We start from the raw sequence: 25,696 nt of genomic DNA, 5'->3' as shown, positions 1-25,696 counted from the left end.
TATTACCTTACCATTGTGTTATTCAATACAGTTTCCTGTCCATTAAAACTTTTTCTATATAGATAGAAACTTTAAAGTTGACTACAGTCAACTTAGTCAGTATCAAGACTACAAGATCATCCTACACTCATCTCCATTCATACTTGGCTTAAAATACCTACCTTCGTATGGTCAAAATTACAGTGAAAAGTATTAAAATTCACCGTACTAATCTAACAGTCAATTCTACATTTTATTCATTGACTCTGCTCTATGTAATAAGTCTGACCCAACAAAAATTGATAAACATATTTTTATTATTTGGAACACACATATAAGAAATTAACAAAATACTTGACATCCTTATGATTTACTAGATGACGACCAATGCTGCTCCGCTTATCCGAGAAATGATCAAATTTATGATTTTTGATAGAGTAATACAGTATCTTGAACTTAACTGATTCAAACTATCAATATTTCAAATTATAGTCTATGATTTACTGATTAATATGCATGAGTCTAAAACATATAAAAAACATGAACATTACTGGAGCTATTGAATTTTAAACATAGGAAAGCCTTATATAAAAAATAATTTTTATGTTGGTTGTTCACCTTGCGTTTGCTTGAAACTCGTCCGATTTGAATAATTAATAACTTAAATGAAAGCCGGTATTTCACTGAAGATTCTTAGACCAAAATATATAGGATTTATATATTTATGACTGGTGAAATACGAGGGGGTGTTCAATAAAGAAAGACTGATAGTACTCTTTCAAGACCTTTCACATAAAAGTTTGGATTTTAACACTGCTTTCTTCTTCTAAGTACCGGTAGTTGCCATTCAATGCCACACACTTGTTCCAGCGCCTCTGCCACTCCTGGCTGACGTGTTCAAAGCCATCCTTAGATGGGGTAGGGGATTTTTATCCCCCTGGAATTTTACCCCCTGGGTGAACGTGACGTCACAAACCAGGGGGTAAAATTCCGGCCGCAAACTTTTGAGTTTCGCGACATCAGTTCGATGGATTAAACGGGGATTTAAACGTATATTTTCACGGTTGTGAATTTAATAAGAACACATCAAATTATATAAAAATCTATAAGTGTACGGGATGGAATTTTACCCCCTTCATGAGGTAAGCTCAAAATGTACAGCCCGGATTTTTACCCCCGGAATTTTATATTCCGGATTTTACCCTGGATTTTAACCTCCGTATTTTTACCACCTGGCCAGATATATTAGTGAGAATGGTTAAGTATCTTCATTCAGTTTTAATTTATTAGTGAACATTTTATTAAAAGTAGCCCATCTTAATTTATCTGTAACATCAACTAATCGAAAAGGTTTTTAATTTTGAGATTCGAGTATCAAGATTCAATCTTTGAAGCCACTATTGGTTAATATGACGTATAAACAAACATCAGAATGGTAATTTATTCGAAAATTTCTTTTAACGATTTAAGAAATTTACCCATGGTGGAACTCCCACCATGAAATTAGCCCATGACTTAGGTAAATTAAATTGCTTAAATTTAATAATCTATTTCTTACTGTACCGAATGAAATCAAAATTTATTTTTCATTTTGATTTAAATTCTTTGTTGGCGGCACTGCCTGTTGTGTTTCAAAGTTTTTTGGAATGTTGGCAGTTCTTCTTGTTAGTAAACTCTGAAAATGGCTTCCTCGCAGGATGCTTGGTATTTATCATTATTAGGGTTAGCCGAAAATTTTAGAACTTCAAGTCCTCCGAACATCAAATTGTGCATTCAGTGTTTACAAGCAGTATTTCATTTTAAACCTCCACCTAGAGTTGAAGCTAGAACACATTTACAACTTGGAAATATACTTTTAACCCATACCAAAAATGTTGATTTGGCAAGGAGCCATTTAGAACAAGCTGTAAGTTTTTATATATATTTAATTCAATTTACTACTATAACGTTGTAAAAATAATTGTTTCTTGTTCTTCGATAAGTAATTATTTAATAATTTCTCAACGTAATATTATAAAAAGAAATTTGACCCTAAACTTGAGCTTTAGACTTCTGGTTATCTTACTACTTCTGTTCTGCTACTTCTGTTAGTCATTGAAGGCAATAGGCAATCAGACATCGTAATTAATTAGTCAAGTATGTGAAATGTAATATACATAGTCGAACATCTTTTTGATCAAGAGTGATTTATTTTTATGCATTTAATATCCGTTTAGCCAGGGTTAACTTGCTTTATAGTCTTAACCTTAAAATGTTTTGAAGTCTCAATCTTCCCACCAAAATAAAATTTTAGCCCTGTGTAACTTTCTGAGTAGTTCCACTTGGTATCGACTTAATATCATTTAGGCTATGTTAAATTACATATGAAAATGACTACAATAGCCTAGGCCTATGCGGCCTCCTATTTTAAGCGTGGGTGGTAGCCTAGTCTTCCAATCATGGGTAGAGGCCTAACTTGTGCCCTAAACTTAAGTTCTCAAATTAATTGACAAGCTTGTTCCAAATTTGTAACTAAAGCTTATATAATTGAACTTTTTGAAAGTGATTCAAGTTTAACTTTTATGTTTTATTTATTTATTCCTACGGTTTCTCCACTAACTTAAAGGCTAGATACAATTTCGTCTAAAACTGTATTCAGGCTTCAAGCTGACTGAGACTGAAAGTTGTAAATGTAATTCTTCTAACTATGAACTATTACTAATAAATAAGTTCATTTTAAATGATAAAAGGAATCTTGCAATAATAAATCTGACAATAACTTAAATAGGATGAATGAAACCTAAGAACTAACTTAACTTACAATGTTACATGTAAAATTGTTTAGCAATTAAACTTACCTACCTTGATAAATTTAGGCCTAGGAAAGATAAGATCTCGTAGGACAATTAAGAACTTTTTTTAATAGGCCTAATAATACTTTTATTTTTAAAGTGTTGAGTTGTTGAAGCATGTCACAGCAGCGATAAATTAGTACAAATACAAATCTTTTATTGTCGTAATACTCTAACAGTAGGCCAAAGTGCATTGACTGTCTTATATTGGTAAAAATCAAAGTGTAAAGTCAAGAGTAAGAAGATTTATTAGTATGACTGATACACGGACTAGGCCTACCGATCTACTAAACTTAGATCCCTCTTGCCACAACTCCTTATGACTGTGATGGAATTCGGGAAATCCTGGTTTTTTGTTGAATCCAGTTTTGACTGCCTGCTACACCAAGTTAGGCTAGTTTAGATTAGGATTTAGGCCTTTTTTAATTCAATTCAAAACATCTTTATTCATTGTTCAATTATTGTATATCTAGGCCTATATAAGAATGGTGTCAAATTCAGCATAACATAAATAAACACAAAACCTACTTAAAAGACAAATAACTTAAAAACAAAACATCAAAATAATACAGTCATCTCTCAGGTATAAAACAAAAATATAACTTAGGTAGGTACCGGTACTTCAGTGAAAACAAAAATACACTTCAGTGAAACAGCAATTAGGCCTAAAAACATTTCAAGTCAATGCTGTTATTGCTTAGCCCAGAAATCTTTGTATTTATAAAGAGCATTTTGTGTCAAATGTAATTTTAGAGCGTTTTAAAATCTGTTGTCATCTGCTTCATTTTGGATTTTTATTGGTTGATTCTTGGCACCTAATTGATTAAAAAATTGTAGCCTATTCCAATGTATGATGATTTTTGTTTAAATATCTCTTTTTTATGCTTAATAATTTTGAAATTATATCCTATTTGCTACAGCATGCTTCTTAAAAAGCATTTAAGTTAAGTTATATAACTTAATATATCCTAGGTCTTCCAAATTGATTTAATTATTACCGTAGCTAATTTTTTTGGGGTAGCGGAATTTTATCCCCCTGGAATTTTACCCCCTGAGCAAAACTGACGTCCCAGCCTAGTGGGTAAAATTACGGCCGCAAACTTTTGAGTTGACGAACAGCCTGAGTTGAAGAAATTAATGTTGGAATTTAAGGTGGGCTATCTTGTCACGGTTGTGAATTTAATCAGAACAAATTCAATTATAAAACCTAGAGTGTTCAGGCCGGGTTTTTACTCCCATAATTTTACCCTCTGTCCATATATAGAATTTGGTGATAAATAATTAATTTTTCTACAGTTACCTGACAAAGTGGGCTTCCTTGTAATACGTGTATGCTTGAAAAGTTGGCAACACTTAAAGATACAATGACTACAATCAGCGGTGTTTCCCATTTTAACTTTTGGATTTAACCTAACCTAAAAACGTCTTGTAGGGCCTATAGTGTTTGAAAGACTAATTATTTATATGCTTTATAGTAACTGTAGGGAAAATAATGTACATAACGTGAGTGCAAAGTGGCTTTGCTGCACTCGAGAAACTTTCCACACTCGCCTGCGGCTCGTCCGTAAACATTTCCCTCATGTACAGCAAAGTGCCACTTTGCACACTATTAACACTAATAACTGTTTTTTTTTAGAAAGACATAAATCAGCAAAAAAATCTATCTTCAATTGCCTAAACCCTAGTTAGGCCTATATAGACAGGGGGTAAAAGTCTGGCTTTTATTGCTAATCTAATTTATGACGCTCTGCATATTTTCAATAGACTCCCAAATCACGAAGGTAAAATTCCCCCGTGAACAAACTTGAGAGCACTCAGATAACTACGTCATAGTTCGACGTCAGCTCTGCTCAAGGGGTAAAATTCCAGGGGGATAAAATCCTGGTGACCCATTTTATTTAGTAAATGAAGTTAGTAGGCCTAGGTTAAGTGAAGTGGAGTAATTTATAACAATGTAATTTACATTTGGTATGTTCAATTTTTCTGTTTCAGTGGCTTCTCTCGCAGATTATAAATGCCTTTGACGATGTTAAATTTGAAGCAGCGAGTGTTTTAGCAGAACTGTACGAGCAACAGAATCAATCAAACCTATCGAAACCAATATTGAGGAAAGCCATCGAACTGTCGCAACATAGTATATACTGGCATTGTCGATTAATATTTCAACTAGCTGTAAGTTATCAATCTACTTAGTGTTCATAATTATTTACAAGTAACATACATTCAATATTCTATACGTCCTAGCCTATTTTATGAAATGTATTTGCTTTTTTTGTTCCTAGTAAATTAGTGTGTGGACACAAAGTTTTGTGCATACTCCTGTTTTTGGTATATTTTATACCTACATAGTCATAGTATTTGAATAATAGAGTATTAGAGATTATAGTTATATTAGAGCAATTATACCTCAAAAAATTGAAAATGAAAAAAAATAGTTTTATCAATGTGATCAAGTGACTCAATTTACATACATTTTCTTGGATATCATGTATGAGGCAACAAACATTAATCTTGGGAAAAAAAGTTTTAACATTATATCTTTACACATTCCATGCCGGAATTAGGGGACGTCCAAGGCATGTTTTTATTGTTTTTGTAGGGGTGAAAAAGACTCCTAAGTTTGTCTGAAATATTAAGAACAACATATTTGTGTTTTGTCCACTTTAAAGTCAATCCGATTCATTGACAAATTCAGACAGCATTGCTATTAACAATGAGACAAGTTGGTGACGCTTTCGACACAACCGACAGATCGATGACACACACACACTCCTACCAGTCGCCATCGGAACATGACAGGGTTTTGCCTTTCAGATAATCAACGCTCTATAGAGATTAAGCTATTAATGGTAGAAATTGTGTGTATACTTCAGAGTTACAGTATTTAGTTATATATAACTACTTTTCAGCAAATTCACGCTACTGAGAAGGACTATGAGCTGGCGAGCAGTCTATTGGGTGTTGGCGTCGACTACGCTCACATCTCTCAGGCACATTATACCAGAGTTTTGTTCCTACTCAGCAGGTGTATGGTGAGTGTGCAAATGGAATTTTTCTTATTTTATTGATTTTGAACTAGATCTCGCCACAGTGAGCAGGGCGAATTTGTGTAGAATGACGTAAAAGTTTTGTTACTTACAATCCAACTTTTAGCTGTCCTCCCTATTGACAGTTAAGTATCGTTAGGTGTGCTATTTCTATGTGCCATAGCATTACTCTATAGTCTCTGCGTCAAGTAAACCGCTTTTATCAACTCTGACTGTACACTCGAAAAGATAAAAAGTTGACTGCCCTTTTTATATTTTAATTTATGTTATAATCTACCGGTACACAGTTTGTCAACTGCTTATACCTCAATCCCTCCTAGCAAAAACTTCCCTTAGAAAATAATAGTCCATGGAATAACTGATACAGGTAGGCCTATAAAAAAAAATTCTGGATTTTTTGAAATTTTGTCTGATTAATCTTGGTGCTGTGCATTTCTTTACTGTTATTTTGTGCCAAGCTCAACATTGTCTCTATGTCGGAGAGAATTAGTGTTTTTGTTTTACTTATTTGTGTACCGTACCTATTAGATCCTAATTTTATCAAGTAAGCTACCTGAACTCTACCCCCTTTACAAAATCAGGCACTTGGCTTTCCCTTAGAACATAACTTAAGTACCGGCATACGAGTAGGCCTAGATGTTATGAAATTGCTATTAACGGATAATAAAATGTCTATCCTCACTGATAGTCTTGTAATATGTTTCAATGTTTAACAGCTGATGTTGATTGACAAGAAATTTCTCGAAGTTTTGCCATTGCTGAACCAAGCCGGACACTTGGTTGACAACTGGACTGGCAACCAGCATCAGAAGGAATACCTCAAAGTTTACTTCCTTGTTCTGCAGGTGAGATTAGAAAGAATACGTTGTTCATCAGTGCTTACAATCTCTGCCACGCAGGTGTTCGTCTATTTAGTAGTGTTTGGTACAATATACAATTTCTTTTCAAGAGGTTGGCGGCCTCTTTTAACCTTGCTCATCCACGTAGACTAACTGCCCGTGCGTGGAACATATCCAGTAAAGCAAGGGGTGAGCCGGTATAGTACTAAGGTGAGCTGTACTGATAAAATGTTTGCGGCAGTGAACAGGATCTGAACCCACGACATCGCTGCCTTGGGCCTGAAGTTCTAGACGCTACCGACTGATCCACCAACTCACCTTAAACATTTAAATTAAAATATTATTAGTGTACCTGTTGCTCGAATTCGAGCAATTGGTAAGTATTACAGGCGTTATTTCAAAATATGAAAAACAGTCATAATTTCTGATTACTTTAACAGAGTCGTCTCAAAGATTATGGAAATACTCACAATGTACATAACAGCTCGATATTATCAACATTTCTTGTAAATATCTTATCACTTTTCAAAAGCTGATGATCATGTTTTTAAGTGTCTTCAACAAATGTTTCCCACTCATAGCCGCATTAGGTTGTCCATAATAATGATTATTAATTCTACAAAAACACATTATTTCTATTTCTTCTACTTGATGGTGTTCTATGACTTTCCCATGTTTCCATAGTTTGCAAATTGGCTCTTTAAATGATTGATCAAGAAATGCAGCATAGTGTTGGTCCGGTTTTATTTTTACTATTCCATTGTAATATTTAGGCCAACCATAATTCAAATAGTAGGCAATATTTCTTTGTCGTCAGGTCCTTGGAATGTTTAAATGAAAATAAAATGTAAAACTTTTCTCTCAATGTGTCCTATAGGTAACATTTCTTTGCCGGGTTCTAAAAACATGCAAAATGTTTACAATTCAATTCCAAACAAAACAGCTGGGATTTATTTTTTATACAAAACTAATGTATTGACATCTGTTTCAGAATGTAATAACATTCAAATCAATCACAATGTTATCCTTATGGAAGGAACTTTGAGGGCAACCCACGCCCTTAAAAAGATATATTTCGAAAATCTAAAGCCAGTTTGCACATCTACACACCTAGACGAACATTTTGGTATATAATATGTGGGATTAAATCTTAAAACAAAAAAGCCTTATTGTTCACAAAGTTTCATGTCGCGTATTAAATATATAGATTTTATCGCTGTATTTGTTAATCTAAGGAATACAGCAATTAATTGTTTTCATTCATTTAGTTGAGCCCTTTTTACCTCTGAAGGTTGATATTTTGGAGGCAAGATTAACAAGTAAAGTGAATTACAAGCAAACTTCGGATCCATACGCAAAAACAGCCAATACTTAAAAATACACCCTCGTACTTACATCTCAGATCAGGCATATTGCTACTGCTTATCGGTAACCTGTGTGCCCTCCGAAATCTGTAAAAATGTAATATTTTGGCAATTGGAGTTCCGTGTGCTGTGAGAGATAAAACATGATAGAATGGTGGGGCTGAATAATACATGGAGTTCAATTCATTGACCACATTCCACTCTGGTAAATTTGTATAGGTGGAAATTGTTTGTCTTGTCATTAGTTTGCAGGGCTTTATTCAACTTATATGGAATTGTATTGAAGAGTTTGATACCATTCTAATAACTAAGATTTGCTAATAACTGTTTTGCTTTGTGATTATAAAGCTGTCTAATTGCAGGTATGCCACTACTTGATGGCAGGCCAGGTCAAGAGTGTAAAGCCATGTCTAAAGCAGCTACAGCAGAGCATCCAGACTATCATGATGCCTTCCTGGCCCACGGACGATGGTAAGTAGCAAAGTAACCAATTGGCTAGAACAAGTGAAAGTCTTAGGTTGTTTATGGCGTTATTTAGTGATGGGTCGATACTTTACGTCAAATGTTGGTTACACCGGTTCTTTGGAAAAGTATCGGGACCAAGAATCTATGGTGAAATGTCAGTATACCGAGTTAATTGGTTATATTTTTATTTACTCATTTAAAAAATTCAAATTGTCAACCATGATGATAATTTTTCACTTAAGGCTATTAGAAAGGGCACGTATATCATGAAATATTATCAATAGTAGGCCTATGCTATAGGATGATGATTTCAGTGTTGGTTGGTGCAAACATCGATACCAACTGCTCCACCTTCAAGCAGAAGACAGAACCAGAAGGCAAGCTTAATAAAGACTGGATCAATTCAATGATTTATTTGGACTCAACAAAATTATTACACTACCTTAAAACCTTGAACCACCCTTCCTTTATCTGAAGTTGATTATTAATAACATTAATAATAGTTACAAGATTATTTAATTTAATTCATACAGTTCTTTATTTGACTTTGTTTTGTACGAACTGTGGAAATACAGAAGCAACATAATTAGCGCTGAGCTGAATGTACAACTCGAAACTCAAACTCAGCAGCAAACCGACCCATCACTAGTGTTATTGTAGGTATTTTACATCGCGATTAAAAAAAACACAACCAGGGTGTCGGGTAAAACGGGAATGTTAGGAATCAGTTTATTGAATTTCAAAATACTATTGAAAAGTCGAGATTTAGTCTGTATTTTGTTGTCATAATCAGGATTTTTATTGGCCAAGTAAAATCTGATGAAAATGTCCATTAACTGATGCCTGAAACTACATATTTTAAGTAGGGATGTGTAAATCTCAATAACAAGAATTGGTATCGATACCGATATTTGGACATAGCTGTGAAGATCGTTTGACTGAAAATTACTGTTTTTCCCAGGTCCGCGGGCGATGACGGTTATGTTTTAGTGACCGTGGAAGACAATCAGAATTTTGACGTGATTGCGGATGATGAAGATATGTCCATACAAGTGGGAGAGATTTGTTATTGTGTCTAAAATTCTATTTACTTCCCTTCTTTTGCTGACCTAGTTGATGGGTCATAACATTTGCTAGCTAACCATAAGTTGTTCCATCAGTTTGACTTGGTAGTTTTTCATTCTAGTTTCTTTGTAAGTTTGTCTGAGGTAATGTGGTGTGTTTGCAGTTGTGAGTGGTGCCAACCCAGGGGACATGTTTATATGGATGCCCAAGGAACATCTGTATGTGCTCGTCTACTTGGTGACAGTGATGCACAGCATGCAGGCTGGCTACATGGACAAGGCGCAGAAGTACACGGAAAAGGCACTCATGCAGATCGAGAAACTCAAGAGTAAGTAGTGTGTCTGTTTTGTTTGTGAAGTTTTAAAAATCTGCATAGCGTTATCGGTGGTTGCTCTTGTGACAACTTGTTTCAATTTGGTTAAATCACTTAGATGTTTATAAGGAGTAAAAAATCATGTAAATTGTACCTCAACGAACGTTATATGAAATGATACCACAATATAGTTTTGGTCGTTATCTCCTAACACCAAAAGATTGGGAGTCTTCTTCCTAATCATGACTAAACGTATTAAAAATATTTATGTAAAATGCTATCTTGGTACATGTTAATGTTATTCAAACTACAATAGCCATTTATTTTACATTTACTATTTATTTTGTAGAAAAAAGGACAGCAGCCGACTTACCTTTGAAGAAGTAAAAGTAGGCTATAGAAGGTTCGCGACCGCAGAAAAATTGTTATTGTTCGCCTTGATCGTGTTCTTTTCACTACAAGACGACCATAAAAGGGAATCAACGAAATGCTGCAAATGAGTGGATGTCCTGCCATTTATGATAAGAATTAATTGAAAATTTCCTGGTTCTATACAAAAATTGTGTTTTTGCTTGGTCTAAAGACACCCGTTGATAGAAAGCTATTTCAGAACGCATAGCTTTGTTTTAGTTTAGTTACTGTAATTTTTCACACTATCCACTAACAGGTGGTTAAGATTGGCAGTACTCTGATGTGATTTTTTTCCTAGGACCCTAGGCTCTATCCCGGGATCGTTTTTTACATTATTTCAGGTTAGGCCTAGGGGTTAAGACATTACTCACTTAGAAAAAGACAATTTGGTGATTTGGTGGGATTTGAACCGGCGTCCTCAAGGACCAAAGTCCTGCGTTCTACCACTAGACCAGCTTGCTCCCCTATTGTATATGCAATACTATAGTCCTCGCCACCCTAAGTTGAGGCAGCCAAAGGCCGCACTAGATATACGCCGTGCGGCCTTGGGCTGCCTCAACTTAGGGTGGCGAGGACTATAACAGTAACCATGTTATAGTTGTGGACAACAAGCCGATCCTCTCCGTGTTCCAACTGATGCTGCTGGAGCATATAGTGATGTGTCGACTGGTGATGGGCAACAAGACGCTGGCGCTCCAGGAGATGGCGCAGGCGTGCTCACTGTGCGAGTCACAACCCAAACTGCTCCAGAGTCATCGGCCGCAGCTGCACACTCTGCTGGGACTGTACGCCATGAGCATGAACTGTATGGAGGCAGCCGAGGGACAGTTCATGGCCGCACTCAGGGTAAGTGTGTTATAATGTTGCTAGAGATACTGGTTTTACCAGGGGTAGTAAAAGTTTTTGATTTCACTAGGTCACAAAGGTCGCTGGTTTTCTAAGAGGTCATGCAAGTCATTAATTTTACAAGAGGCTAAAAAAAATCACTAAATCATTACAGTATTGATTTGACTTGTCCACAAATGTCACTAAAATGTTACTTATTTGACTAGGGGTCACAAAAGTCACTAATTTTACATGGAGGTTGCAAAACTATCATTGATTTTGTTAGGAGTTCAGGAAAGTTATTTAAAATTACACAAGTTTTCTTTTGAGGTCTCTAATATCACAAGAAAATTCACTAGTGATTCTCAAATAAATATTTAACGTTACTAAAAATCACAACTTTTTAAAATCCAAAACTGCATACCACAGGGAGAAATACTCTTAACTTTATTTATCAACTATTTCCTGGCAACAACACAAACACCCACTGGCACAAGTAAATTGGCGTTCTATGTTTATGAAGCCACTTAAAAATAACAGATAAAACGTTTAAAGAGGCAGAGCTCTCAGTCTAGAATAATATAACCACTGTGACAAGTAACTTTTCCTACAGTTACCTAACAATGTACATGTTCTCTCACTGATTTGAGAAAGCAAAGTGGCCAATTCGCTCATCAGTGAGACAATGTTAACATTGTCTCACTCTAATTACTTTGTCTCACTCCAGATTTGCAACGTGAAGGCACGAAATTAGTGAGTGCGTGCATGCAGGCAACGTCGTGTGCGCGCGAAATACGTTGGCAGCACTGGCTGTAAATCAGCTGGTCAGCTGTTGTACGGTTGTATTTGTCACTTCACATTAAATGTTATATTAAAAGTTCACTTCTGTGTAAAAATAGCTTATGTTTCTTCACAAATTTATTTGTTTTATGGTAACTGTAGGAAAAGTATAATGTGCAACTCGAGTTCAAAGTACAATTGCCTCACTCGAGAAACCATTCCTCACTCGCCTACGGCTCGTGAGTAAATACGGATTTCTCTCGAGTGAGTCAATTGTTCACTTTTCTCACTAGTTGCACAAATAACTATTACTCAGGATAGTCTAGCAACAAACAAAACCATATTCATTGGCATTAAAACTCCTCATTCTGCAAAATGTCCATCTGGTAGTCTAAAAAATATTGCCAAACCAAGAAATAAGTAAAATAAAATAAACCAAACTAAATTCTTAGACCTGACAATACAGACAGACCAAAACTTTAATTGGAACTGGAACTTTAAAGCTAATGAATAACTTTCTGAAACATCTTCAACAGATACCGGAAATGGGTTAAAGTAAGATTTTCTTTATTATAGCCTACATTAATAAAGAAAATCAGAGCAATTGTTCTCTAAGTACCAGAGGAGCGCTAGCAAATAAAGACATTTTGATTCACCCATTAATTTAAACTTTTCTTCCAACAGTTATCACAAGAGCGAGATCTGTGGACGTTTGCCAACCTCAACTTGGGCATTGTGTATCTCCGAGGCAAACGTGAGATGGAGTTTTCCAACCTGCTTGAGAGGATAAACCCAGAGACGTTGCCTTCTCACTCACACAGTTTGCGGGCGGCCGCATACTACGTGCAGGGACTACAGTCGTTCTTCCTGGCCAGATACAATGAGGCCAAGTGAGTAGCGGTCAGAAAATACCATATGAACAAGAAAAAAGAGTTCTTTCAACTGTATTCAACTGATTATTGGAAATGTAGCAGGTTTTTATGTTAAGTCTACAGTTGTACCACACAGATATAGCAAGAAGTATCTTGGTTCTCAATCATCCTCAGATACTAGGGGTGTGCGATGCATCGAAAATGCATCGAAATTTCGATTCGATTCGATTCGATGCATCGAATCGCGATTCGATTCAGCATGCATCGAAATCACGATGCATCGATTTGGCCTCGATGCATCGAAAAAGACCGATGCAGCGGTTAACTCCCGATGCAACGATTACATCCCGATGCATATTTAAAACTAATTTAGGACTCTAAAATGAGTTTTAGATAGGGAAGTGTCAATTATCGCTACCACCGATACTCGGACATTGCCGATACTAGGAATATCGGTATCAAGAATCGATTGCCAAACATCGATTTCGCCCGATTCCGCCGATACCGACAGCCGACAGGGATGGATAGATATTTTATTTAACATTTATTTATTTGATATCTATTGGTTTAGTAATCACGCTAACAACTTTAGTAACCAACTTAGTACACTATTTAGTTCAAAACAGCTAAAGGTTATTTTCAGCTGTTCTCTCTGCAGGCAGATGATATTGCACAACACAATACAATCTACATTTCAAGATGTCAGACGGTCAGAATTCAGTCTCAGACAACCGGCGTGCGAGTGTCCTCAACACGAAATTATACTAAAAAATGTCTGTATCAATAAGTCAGACCTTTAAATGTATTATTTTTATTTTTAGAACAAAATAAATAACCTAAACTTGTCTAGATGTTCAGTTTCATCCCTGCATTACGCATCATTAGAAAAATTCGATTCAATTACAACATCGAAGTCAGAGGGTTATTCGTATCGTAATCTACAACGCAGTGCGCGTGCGTGATTGGCTAAGTCGCTAATGACGACACACGGTTGCCGTGGCAACCTACAGTGCGCACTGAGCTCTGCGCCTTGTGTGTGAGGGAAGATTATACCAACAAACTATTTCAGGAATTCCATTTTGGGACGGATGAAAGATAAGGAAGAAACAAAAAGTGGTCACGTGTGCAAATGTAGTGGTCGAGACAATAAGGCTATAAACGAGTATTGTCGCGTCGTTGTTCCTTGTTTGTTTACTTTTTCATATTCCCTATCAAACGCCCTTATCTGCTATCTCTCTCTCTCCCCCTCTCTCTCTAGCGATGTACTGAACAGATTGTGGTTGACGACTTTTCTAATTAAGATTCCCTGTGGTTATTTTAGTTCAATCAATCCCATAACCTTTCTATCGTTTATCAAAATAATTAATTAATCTGTTTTGTATTTTATTTCCTTTAAACCAACCCCTATTTACCATCTGTATTTTATAGAATAAAATGTTTGTTTATAAAGTTTGACTGGCCACACAATTTTGTACCTATTTTATTTTGTATAAAGTAACAGATACTTTGATGATTATATATATATATATATATATATATATATATATATATATATCAATAAGTGCTGCGTGCTGTAATGAATGCTTTTTATTATCAAAATAAGTAATGAATTATACATTTTTTATAATACATGGGTAATTGAATACCATAATGTCATGTAGTTTCCTATTTGTAACTTGCAAATAATAATAATTGATAGTTAATTCTGGAAAATGAAAAATAGTGAACACATTCATAAACCTGTTCAAAACAGCAACGCAGGTGTAAGGGTTTATTGTTTCAGAGGCTAGGGTGTTTCAAGGACAAAGTGCTGGGCCTCCCGGCTCAGGGGGGGAGGGGTGGTGGTGAGACTGAGAGAGAAGAGGGGGAGGAAACTGGTTTTGGCTATTTATTGATTAGTTCACCGACCCTTCTAGACAACAAAATTGAGTGACAGTGACAGTGTTAAATCACCATGTTCTGTATTTAATTTCTTGTTTACTTTGTGTGTTATTCTATTAATTTTAGTGTTTTGTTCTATTTCCTCCTGGTCCTCCCTTGCAAATTGTATTATCAATGCTAAATAATTGTGGTCAATTCAAATTATATTTTTGATTATTCAAATCTCCTACACAAAAAGACAAAAGTCAAACCAGGCAAGGAAATAACCTGCTATTGTAATCCCCATACCCAGCCATTTGGGAAGTGGTGAAAGTCTAGTCTAAATATAGCTCAAAGGTCTCACCCTTCCCTTCCCCCCCTTCCAACCCCCTACTCAATGTTACTATTCAGCTCATTTCGAGGTCATTGCACAACGCCTGCCTCCCTTCTATTGTTTTGCCTTTATAGTGTTTCTATTCTGACTTTTATAAACATAAATTTATTGCTTACGTAACAGTTCAGTAGTGAAATTTTCTATTGTGAAACACTAGGCCTAGGCCTACTCTAAACACTACGATCATGTCATTCTATTCTGTGTCAAGTCAGTATACCATTGCCAGTCAGTCGCCGGCGACTGCTTTGAGTTGACCTATTCTGTCGTGACAGCTATAAAAATATGTTAGGACAAGACAACTACCTCTTGCTTATTTCTATATTTGTTTGTATGACTGTAGAATCTACAGTAATACAAATTATCCATCATTTTATTCTAACACAAGTTACATTTCAACAAATATTGATCTTACAATTTTATACCAAACTAGCGAGTTCAAATATAAGCTCGAGTTTCAAGGCCGTACTCTACTCGAACTCAAAATCTCGAATACTCGCCCATTTAGTGTTAATTGTATAAATTAGGGATGGTCAAGTCTCGAAATTTCGGGAAATTTTAAATCTCGTTACACGAGATGAGATTTCTTTTTGGCCGAGATTTTTATCAAGACGAGAATAAAAAAAAAATAAAAAAAAATTAAAAACGCCTGCAGAAAGTCAATGCAATACCCGCAATACAGGAGCGTGTTGTAGTTGCGTTTCCTTTGCGAAGGCGTTCTTAATGAATTAATTCTTTAAATGTAAATATTGCTTTAATTATTTTAATAATATTACTTTAATAACATTTGAGAAGTTTTGTTGTGTAAGCAGCGTGAGGAATGTTTTATTACTATAAAAAGTCAAAACAAGTACAGTACCAACTATTTTATAAAAATTAATATTGCTTTTATTTTATGATTTATTTTATTTTAGGATAAGTTTAACTCTATCCTAACTGATATCACTACCTATGTTTCCTAATCGTAGGCAGTTATTCTGATGTTTTTTAATAAAAGATTGTAAATATTCTTGCCTATTATCATTATTTTTTTATTTAAACAGTCATCTAACAATGTTACAAAATCAGGTAAAATTTTTGAATGTGCATTTCCCGTTGTGTATGAGAAGGGAAATCCCGTCTCTATCTCGTCTCGAAATTTTATGAGAAATAAAAAATCTCGTCTCGTCTCGTCTCGAACTAAAAATCCAATCTCGTCCATCCCTAGTATAAATAAAACCGGATCCAGCCTAAGATCCGATTGTAGTAGTAAATACTGATTATCAACTTTTTTGGTTCATGCTGATTTAAGAATGAACCAAAAGTATTGAAAGCCAACAAATATAAATGTGAAAACTAAGTAACAATACTACCTGCACATCATAAAATAAACTCTATTTTATTTAATACAGGTCAATAATAATAAACTTAACGATTGCTTTATTGATATAGGCTTATTCTAATTGTTAGTGAAGGGTGAATTTCCTTAGGCAAACCATAAAATTAGCAGTGTCCATTAATGAGGTTAGGTCAGCAACTATCCTCTTGTTCATAATTTTATTTAGTACATTTTTTACTTTAACTTTTTTAAGGTAATGGATCCATTACAGAAACACATGTTGTATTTAATTTTTTAAGAAAATTATGCCGTGCTGCATCGAATCGAATCGCATCGATTCGAATCGAAATTCTTTGAATCGCATCGATGCATCGAATCGAAAAAAATATGCTGCATCGCACACCCCTATCAGATACGTTTGTTCTGTTGAAGATCGTGTAATGGAGAATCTTATAGTGGATTCATTCAAGAAAAAATTTGTGTTGACTTGGAGACCACCACTTTTACACTGAATGTTTTTTAATGTAAAGTAAAAAGAAAACTCTAAATTATGTTGTCCTGTAAGTTTATGTATTACTTTTAATATGTTACTTTTTGCATTTTTCAAGGAGATACACAAACATTTTTCAGGAAATCGGTTCAAACCCATATGATTTGTGGGTGTATCGGGAATCGAACGTGTGCCTCTCACACCAAAGTCAAAGATGCTAAGAACTAAGCTAGCAACACACCAAATATTGAATTCTATCAATACAGAATAATAATTATTGTTTACTATCTTTTATTTAAGTACCTTTTAAATCTGTGTATCTACTTAAAAGATTCAGTTGACATATTTATTTAGTAGTAAAGTATTTAAAACTTTTACGAAAAGACAGAAATTGTTGATAACACGTACCTTTTTGCAGGAGGTACTTGAGAGAAACGTTGAAGATGGCGAATGCTGAGGACTCGAATCGCCTAACCTCGTGTACTCTGGTGTTGCTGGGACACATATTCTTATCATTGGGCAATAGTCAGGAGAGTATGAACATGGTGACTCCAGCCATGCAGTTGGCCAGTAAGATACCTGACGTGCATGTGCAGCTATGGGCGTCAGCAATATTGAAAGGTGTGTTAGTACTGTCGGCATAAGGATTAACGTTTTAGTCTGTGATGTTAAGCAACAATTCATGGGTATATAGAATGTCAGCCGGTACCTTTGAGTTCTTGAGGCGAATATTTGTTTTAGATCTTTTGTAAGTGTTGACATAATCTCAGTGGTTGCAAGGTGAAAAATATTGTCCCAATTTGATATGTAACTGTTTCAAACATTTACCTGAAGACCATGGTAGGTTATAAGTTAGTGAGTAATGTCTGTGTTGTGGCGTAGTAGCAAAAGGAAAATGTAAAATTTAAAGTTAAAAATTTGATTTTAAAAAGAGAAATTCTATTTGTGCACCAACCTTGAAATACTAGACTGAAGTGAAGGTCAAAGATGGCGGCTTCATCTCCTTGGAGCAAGCATCGTCTTGAGCAGTGGGGAGTAGGCGGGAAATTTGAATGTGTATTAACTTAAAATATTTTCTTCTTTTGTAATGTGTTGTATTAAAAGAAAATTAAACTTTTTTTCATGGGGTTTAAAAAAAATAAAATAATGACTTTTAACAGTCTGAAAGGTATAAAGTAATTTGATCGGTTTTGGAAATTTTGAATTTTGAACCCGGAAAATCTGGAATAGACCTTGAATTTTAATTTTTAAACACCCAGAATTCATTTTATCGGCTTGAAATTTAACCCAGCTGTCCTCGGTATGTGGGCTTTTAATTAATTATCTTGTTTTAAAAACCAGCTGTTAGTAACAATGCTGTCATCTCATTTATTCAACTCTCATTGTTCACTCATCTTCGCCTTAAAAGACACTTCAAACTGAGCCCCATTAATTTTAGTTTATAGAATAGGCCAGAGCCTACTAAATAACTATACCTGTTTACTAGGGTGAAAAGTGGATTGACTAAAAGTAGTAAACTGTTTATATTTAAGAAACTAAATGCTATGAACGTCTATTTATATTTTCCCGCAGACTTGTACCGAATGTGTGGAGACCCAGTGAGAGAGAACGAGGCCTACCAGATGCATTGCAACTTCTCCCAGATGCTGTTGAAGGACCACTTCCAGTCGTCACAGATGGCCGAACACAACCTCATCTTCTGGCTGGAGGGTAGCTTCCCTCTCCTGGCCACCAATCCGCCCTCCACCTCCACGCAGCTCGGTATATGAGCTCGCTAGGTGAGTCCATTTAAAGACAAACTAGAATTTTTTTTAATGAATACAAACCTGAAAAATCAAAATGCCTATGTGGAATAGACAGACTGGATTTTGCCGCCAAAATGAGTTTTGCGCAGCCGCCACTAGGTAAGCGTTAGCCTCTCTCTCTCCCTCTCCCTCCTTCTCTCTCTATCTCACTCACACTGCTGTGGGGTCCCAATAGCAGCTGCTATCTTACCGAGCGATGCCGCGGGAACTTGCCAAAATTAAAAAATGTCAGGCTGAATTTTTAACACGGGCATTTCGTTTCTTATAAGGTTTGTATTCATTGATTTAAATTCCATTTGATCAAAATTGATCTAAACACCTCGGTTTGTGTGGATCTAATATTGCTTTTTTAAGTTGTGTATTTTTGTGTACACTGTGGCATTTTTTGCGTTTTTTGTTAGGGAACGGTCCAAAATCTGGTTTTACTACTTTCTAACATCAATGTATTGTATCGCAACTAGTTTAAACTCATAAAAAAGTCATTTTTGCATTGAAGGATGGGTACTTTCCTGTTAAAGGGAACATTCATTATTTTATTATCAATGATTTTTTCTCGATGTATCGATATTTTTATTTTCCGATCCATTGCAAATTGACAACAACTAACTGATCTTGTTTAGACTAACATATTCTAAGCTAACCTAACATAACCAACCAAACTTGCTGGACCATTTAAAAATTCCGTTTGGGTTTGATAATAGAAAAGGCAAGTTAAACACGGAATTTTAAATGTTATAACAAGTTTGGTTAGTTATGTTAGGTTATTTTTTTTAGAACAGTTTCATTTCATTATTGTTTGTTGATACCGAACAATATTTATCGCGTAGTTGTCAGCTGATATGTTTCAATTTGTTAATATCGATATATCGAGAAAAAATCATCGATAATAATGAATGTTCCCTTTAACAGGAAAGTACCGAAGGATGTCATAATCGCTTCATCAGCAATTGGTAGATTCAGATGCAGTACATTTGGCATGTTACAGTAAACGATATCGAAGAATGAAACACCTAATATTAATCAACGCCCGAAAATGACTTCTTGATAAGCCAAAACAAGTTTGGGAACAGTAAGCAACAAAATTAGATTATCAAATATTAATTTTTCTTTACCTTCTGGTGTTCCTATTTGCTACGAAGCTGCAATGTGTTTCCTCAACACACTGACATCTTCAGGTATACACTATAGCTTCGCCATAAATATCAACATAAAACAGTCAGAGTAGATTTAGACAAAAAAAAAAAACAAAGACATTTAACAAGTAACCAGTATTGTTGTCGCAGTGGCCACATCTTATGTTGCACACGATTAGTTCTGGTGTGTTGATAAATTGTGGTATTGAAACTTTTTTTATTATAAATACCAAAATTATTTCTTAATTCCTGGCCTCAGTTTTGTCCTGTTGGGAATCTAGCAAACTCCTGGTTCCGATATTATTCTATTATTTAAACAATTACTTTTGTTTCAGACTAGAGAAGTCACCGCACTAGTCCTCGTCGATTGCAGTTTTAAATAGTTGTATATTCTATATAGAGAATTTGTATATAACCCTGTGTGACAGGCGTGTAATATGATTTAGTTTTATCTGTTGGACTGATTAGAATGTCAGGCTTTAAACCATCTCTTGGACGAATCGTTTTCTCAATTACTGACAAAGCATGATCAAGCTTTTTAATCCCTGCACCCGTTTTGACTATTTTTTAAATCAAAGTTTAGTGAAATTCGAGCGCTTTGTGTTAGGTTCATTTCTGTTTGTGTGTGTTCGATCAAACAAACAAGTCACAGAGTTTTTTTGAAGCTCTGTCGACTTTACAATTAAATAACTTCTTGATCAGCATTGTACGTGTTGTTAAATTTACAGAAAGTAAATAAAAGGAACGTCTTATAACACTTGAAACATATATTTACGTTTATACTGTTACTCACAAGACGGTAAATATACATAGAAGATGGTAAGTGGTGATCGATGTCTATTGGACACTCCAATCATCCTCAGACCCAATAGGTGAATGACAAGAATCTTGAATGGCATCCCTAATTATATCCTATTGGCTACCGGAAGCACCAGCCATGCGGCCAATACATTTTTATAAGTACAACTGTAGTCAAAATTTACTTGTTCATTAATCAGCTTATTTCTATGTAATTAGCTTATTTTCATTAATTAGCTTTTTTAGTCTATGTATTTTAAAGAATTGTAAAAAATGATATGTAATGAATGCTTGGGATGAATTGAATATTTATAAGGAAAAATTTTAAAATAGAAATAAGCTGAATAGTAGACAAGTAAATTTCAACTCCAGTTGTACTTATAAAAATGCATTGGTCGGTGCATCTGGTAGCCAATAGGATATAAGTAGGGACACCATTCAAGATTCTTGTCATTCGCCTATTGGGTCTGAGGATGATTGGAGTGTCCAATCAAAATCGATCACCACTTACCATCTTTTATGTATATTTACGGAAAGTACACGTCTTGTGAGAAACAGTATAAGCGTAAATATATGTTTTAAGTGTTATAGGACGTTTTTTTTTTGTTTTTTTTTTTACTTTCCGTGTCTTAACAATTGAAAACTACACCTGTAAAAATCGTTTGAAATGGCTTTTGTAGTTCTAATGTTACCGTAGTGAGGATTCCTTTTGATTATTTAATATAAGGCAGACAGAAAGATGTTTTTGTTGCTTAATCATTGTGTTAAAGAGTTTAAATGTTTACATTTATCATGTTTATATTTATATTTATATGTAAATTGAGTTATTTGTAAAATTGTGTATATAATGAATTTACTGTAATCTTGAAAACTGTTGCATTATATAACGTTTTGTAAATAGTAGATTTATATTACCAAATTGTATAGGTTAAGTGGAATACCATTTTAGGTTGTAGAGTGAACATTACTTTTGCAAAAAGTGTTATAAAAATTAAAAGCCATAGACTGTTTCAGTCAAATTTAATACTGAATTAAAAGTTTGAATTACACTAAAGTATAAGTAAAGTTAAAAATCCAATAATTCAATTTTATGATTATACTTGTCAAATTTGGGTGTTCAACTGCTTGATAAAATAATACATTTTTACTATATTTCAATAAATATTTACATTATTACTACTTTTAATCTAATATTTCTTACTATACTAGATAGGAACATATTTAATTTCAAACAATAATTAAATACTATTTTTTTTCATCACTAGGGACTAAAATGACTCTTTTCAATCTGAGCTCATTTGCCTGTGTGTTGAACTATATTTTTCATCATATTGCACCATTATTTAAACAAACTAAGTGTCAAAACTAAAATAGTTATCATTTAAGGATAACCTCCTAAAAGGATTTCTAATTTGTTTTCAATTTAATTTGCTAATGGAAACAAGCAGCTATTTAGTAAGTGATTCAATTGTTTTGTCTATTATGATTGTGTTATTGTACATTATACTATTATGTCAAACTATTTACAATAAGGCAACAATAAGCGATTAAACAATCGATGCATGTAAAATTTGCAAAAATTGCTTAGAATCAAAATTTACAACTAATTTGAGAACATCTTACTTTTATTCCCTAGGGGCTAAAAATGCTTTTTACTTCCTAGGGAGTCAAATTGCTACTTAGATCCGCAACGCATGTATTTATAACGACCGTTTTTGCTGCAGTATGACGAAAACTACATTTTATTACAGAGCAAACATATAGACACTTAAATTGAAAATGAGTTTTAAAACCAATAGTAAATTTAAATTTGACATGTTAGGTCTTTGAATTGACACATGGATAAATTTGGGGTATGGAGGTAATATTAGGCATGGTTTTGTAATGAGTGTGGCAATTTTATTTTAAAATAAGAGTGTGAATTTAATATCTATATGTGAATATAAAATAATAACAGCTAACAAAATGGCTTAAGGTTAAATCAAACAGTTTGTAAACTGTAACTTAATTTAGTTTGTATCAAAATAATATCCACAGTCATCATCAAGCTAAATATTTTAACTAACCTAAAACAATTTGTATTAACAACTATCTAAAACTTGCCATAATGTGTTATGTAAGATTTGTGCCTTGCTTTAGTAAATTGATGTTCTTATTTACATGAAAATTATACTAAAAATTAATCCATAGGGTATATGGGTCACTCTGTGTTGTATTTCTTTGTACTTAGTTGTTCGTTCACGCCATGAGTTGTTCGTTAACACCATCAGTTGTTCGTTCACATCATGAGCTGATAGCCCTTAATCTGTAAGGAGTAAGATATTGACAAATTGTTACTGCCTAATCGTAAGTAGTACAATAACCTTATAAATAAATGCAATAACATCTCGGTACTCTTGAGCGAGACCGAACCACAAAGTGTTGTATTTATGTATAGAATATACCATCGTGATATAGAATGTATATTTTATTATATTGTAAATAAATTGATGTTAATAAATTTTTAAATGTTGTTTTTATTTTACCATTTAAATTGGTGTGTGTTTGTGTATTTTATGGTTTTTGCGCAGATTTGAATACAGCTGAAACAATTTTCTTCATTGCAAGTCTTTACCTTTTGTGATGGAGCCAGGATTGTCAAACTTTTTTAAACCATGATTCATTAATCGAATAATTTTAATCAAAATAAGCCTATTTGTATGGGTTTTTCATCAATCCAATGAAGCCTATTTGTATGGATTAGTCATTGATCAAATCATGCCTATTTGTATGGATTATTCATTGATCAAATCATGCCTATTTGTATTGATTATTCATTAACACGTTCGCTGCTGAGCGCTAGATGCCGGGACGGCGCCAGTTGCTGAACTAACGCTCGGCCGCTGCGTGACATTGCCACCGATACACTGAATTACAGTAAAAACAACAGTAGTTATACTGGATGGCAATGTTCTGCAATAAAACTGGCTTTGGATATAGTACTAAGTGATTCTGATAGATAGCAGCACTATCCAGGTTACAGTCAGTAAAGTAGTGTCGCTATCTAGCAGGAAAGAGGTAAAACAAAGCCCTGTTCCAAACGACCCTGGTGGTGATTTGGGAAACTATATTTTTTATTGTCAGAAAAGTACGTCCGTACGAGCTGCAAAGAAATATAGAACGCTTGTGACGTGCTGGCTTATCCATAGCAACGTTAAACAACAATGAACGGTGACGTTCTGGAACGTTCTTAGCTCCTGGCGCCGTGGCCCGGCTGACGTTCCGGAACGTCCGTAGCAGCGAACGTGTTAATCAAATCATGCCTATTTGTATGGATCATTCATTGATCAAATCATGTCTATTTGTATGGATTATTCATTGATCAAATCATGCCTATTTGTATGGATTATTCATTGATCAAATCATGCCTATTTGTATGGATTATTCATTGATCAAATCATGCCTATTTGTATGGATCATTCATTGATCAAATCATGTCTATTTGTATGGATTATTCATTGATCAAATCATGCCTATTTGTATGGATTATTCATTGATCAAATCATGCCTATTTGTATGAATTATTGATTGATCAAATCATGTCTATTTGTATGGACTGTTCATTGATCGAACCATGACTATTTGTATGAATTATTGATTGATCAAATCATGTTTTTTGTACCCCTTATATTAAAGTAAACAAATATATTTTAAAATCATGTTTTTAATGGACACACCCAAAGTAAGAATAAGTCAAGCACCAAATACCTGATAATATGTGTAATTTTCAAGGAATTTACCCCTGTGCCACCATAGTGTATTTTATTTGGGCCTCTCCCACCTAGGTCTACTACTTTAATACTTTAATCAACAGAGAGATGGACTCATGGCGAGCTTCCCACCAGACCTAAGACAGGAATTGAACACTCAATCTATGGTGTCCCTCGTGATGAGCCTTTCACATTCATGTCAAGTGTCATCAAAATCGGACCAAAATTACCCGAGTTGTTTACACACATATGTATATAAATTTTTAACAAATAGTGTGTTTAGCCTCTGCGGACATCAAAAAGATCAAGAAATTGGTCCCGGGTGTAGGTCTTATTGTGCCACCTACGGTAATAGCTTCTTTTCTATTGAGAAATTTGCTCAGAGTCCATTTTTCATAAGAAGAATCGACACAATAAAGTAAGCAATAGAGGAGAACAGAAAAGTGGTATGTGTTCAGTAATAAATTGTTTCTGTTGAAAGTAAAAGTAAATTTAGCTTGAAAAATTAATTTATAAACTTTTTCCTTTAACTTTTTCACTAACAATTGATAAGATTGTGCAAAATACAGAAGTTAGCACTAAGATAACTTAATTTCGCTAATTTGTAGTATTTGACAACTAGTAAAGAGGGTGTGAATTTGTGTTCTAATTTATTTTTATTTTACACATTATTTTTTTTTAGTTTTAATGTGGCAACTTAAGTTTGCTTCAATCTGTAATTTGTGACGGATGGGTGACGAAATCAAAATAGGATAAAAATCTTTTCAATCGAGAGTTATAAAGTGTGCTATTTTAAACACATTGGCCATAAGCAAAGTACCACGGTTATTGATTATTCCTTTAATATTCTGTTTTCTTTATAGGCTACTGGGCAACATTTTATTTGGTAAAGGCGTGATTTTAGAAGTGTCAAGATCTTAAAAAATAATACAAAAGTTACAAAGTAAAATATTTGTTAAAACTAGCTGATCAACGTACAACAAAAGTGGTATGAATTTGAAACAACTAATTTTATAAATCACAATCCACAATTACACCATATTACCACAAAAATACACATTTGGACCCACTATTCTACTATTAAATATTATAATGTGAAAGCATTTTGAAATTTTTATTTTTAATGGTAATTTTCCCATAAAGTAACGGAAAAATCAGATTTTCTCAAAAACGGCCTGAACGATTTTGACAAAAGTTTAGTATTATAGTCCTTTGAATTCCAAACAAATTGGTACAAATCCCATTTATGTACAAATTACGGTTCAAAAGTTATTGTAACTTATGTTATTTTCCCATGAAATAACAATAAATCTGAAAGTATGTGTCGGATTGCTGATACAATTTATTTTGCATTTATGACA

At 34.3% G+C, this 25,696-nt stretch overlaps 1 protein-coding gene across 1 annotated transcript; it reads left to right on the top strand.

Moving 5' to 3' along the window:
* The first annotated feature begins 1,660 nt into the window (after nt 1-1,660).
* LOC129002404 (MAU2 chromatid cohesion factor homolog) lies at nt 1,661-20,679 on the top strand. Its single transcript, XM_054430183.1, has 11 exons — nt 1,661-1,885; nt 4,803-4,982; nt 5,720-5,842; nt 6,574-6,702; nt 8,423-8,531; nt 9,754-9,918; nt 10,913-11,160; nt 12,604-12,809; nt 17,269-17,471; nt 18,423-18,628; nt 20,124-20,679. Exons 1-10 carry the CDS (start codon nt 1,661-1,663, stop codon nt 18,617-18,619), a joined length of 1,785 nt encoding a protein of 594 aa, XP_054286158.1. The 3' UTR covers nt 18,620-18,628; nt 20,124-20,679.
* Nucleotides 20,680-25,696: the final 5,017 nt, after the last annotated feature.

This window comes from Macrosteles quadrilineatus, unplaced genomic scaffold (genome assembly GCF_028750875.1).
Source record: "Macrosteles quadrilineatus isolate MER2022 unplaced genomic scaffold, UCM_ALF_1.0 Scaffold_9__3_contigs__length_116548681, whole genome shotgun sequence".
NCBI classification, from domain to species: domain Eukaryota; kingdom Metazoa; phylum Arthropoda; class Insecta; order Hemiptera; family Cicadellidae; genus Macrosteles; species Macrosteles quadrilineatus.
This window is presented reverse-complemented; position numbering and strand designations above follow the sequence as displayed.

What these genes read in the sequence shown, in the direction of transcription:
- LOC129002404 (XM_054430183.1), top strand. Translation starts at nt 1,661, where the DNA reads ATGGCTTCCTCGCAGGATGCTTGGTATTTATCATTATTAGGGTTAGCC. An exon ending in TCCTACTCAGCAGGTGTATG is followed by an intron (nt 5,843 to 6,573) that starts GTGAGTGTGCAA and finishes AATGTTTAACAG; the next exon opens with CTGATGTTGATTGACAAGAA. An exon ending in TTTACTTCCTTGTTCTGCAG is followed by an intron (nt 6,703 to 8,422) that starts GTGAGATTAGAA and finishes GTCTAATTGCAG; the next exon opens with GTATGCCACTACTTGATGGC.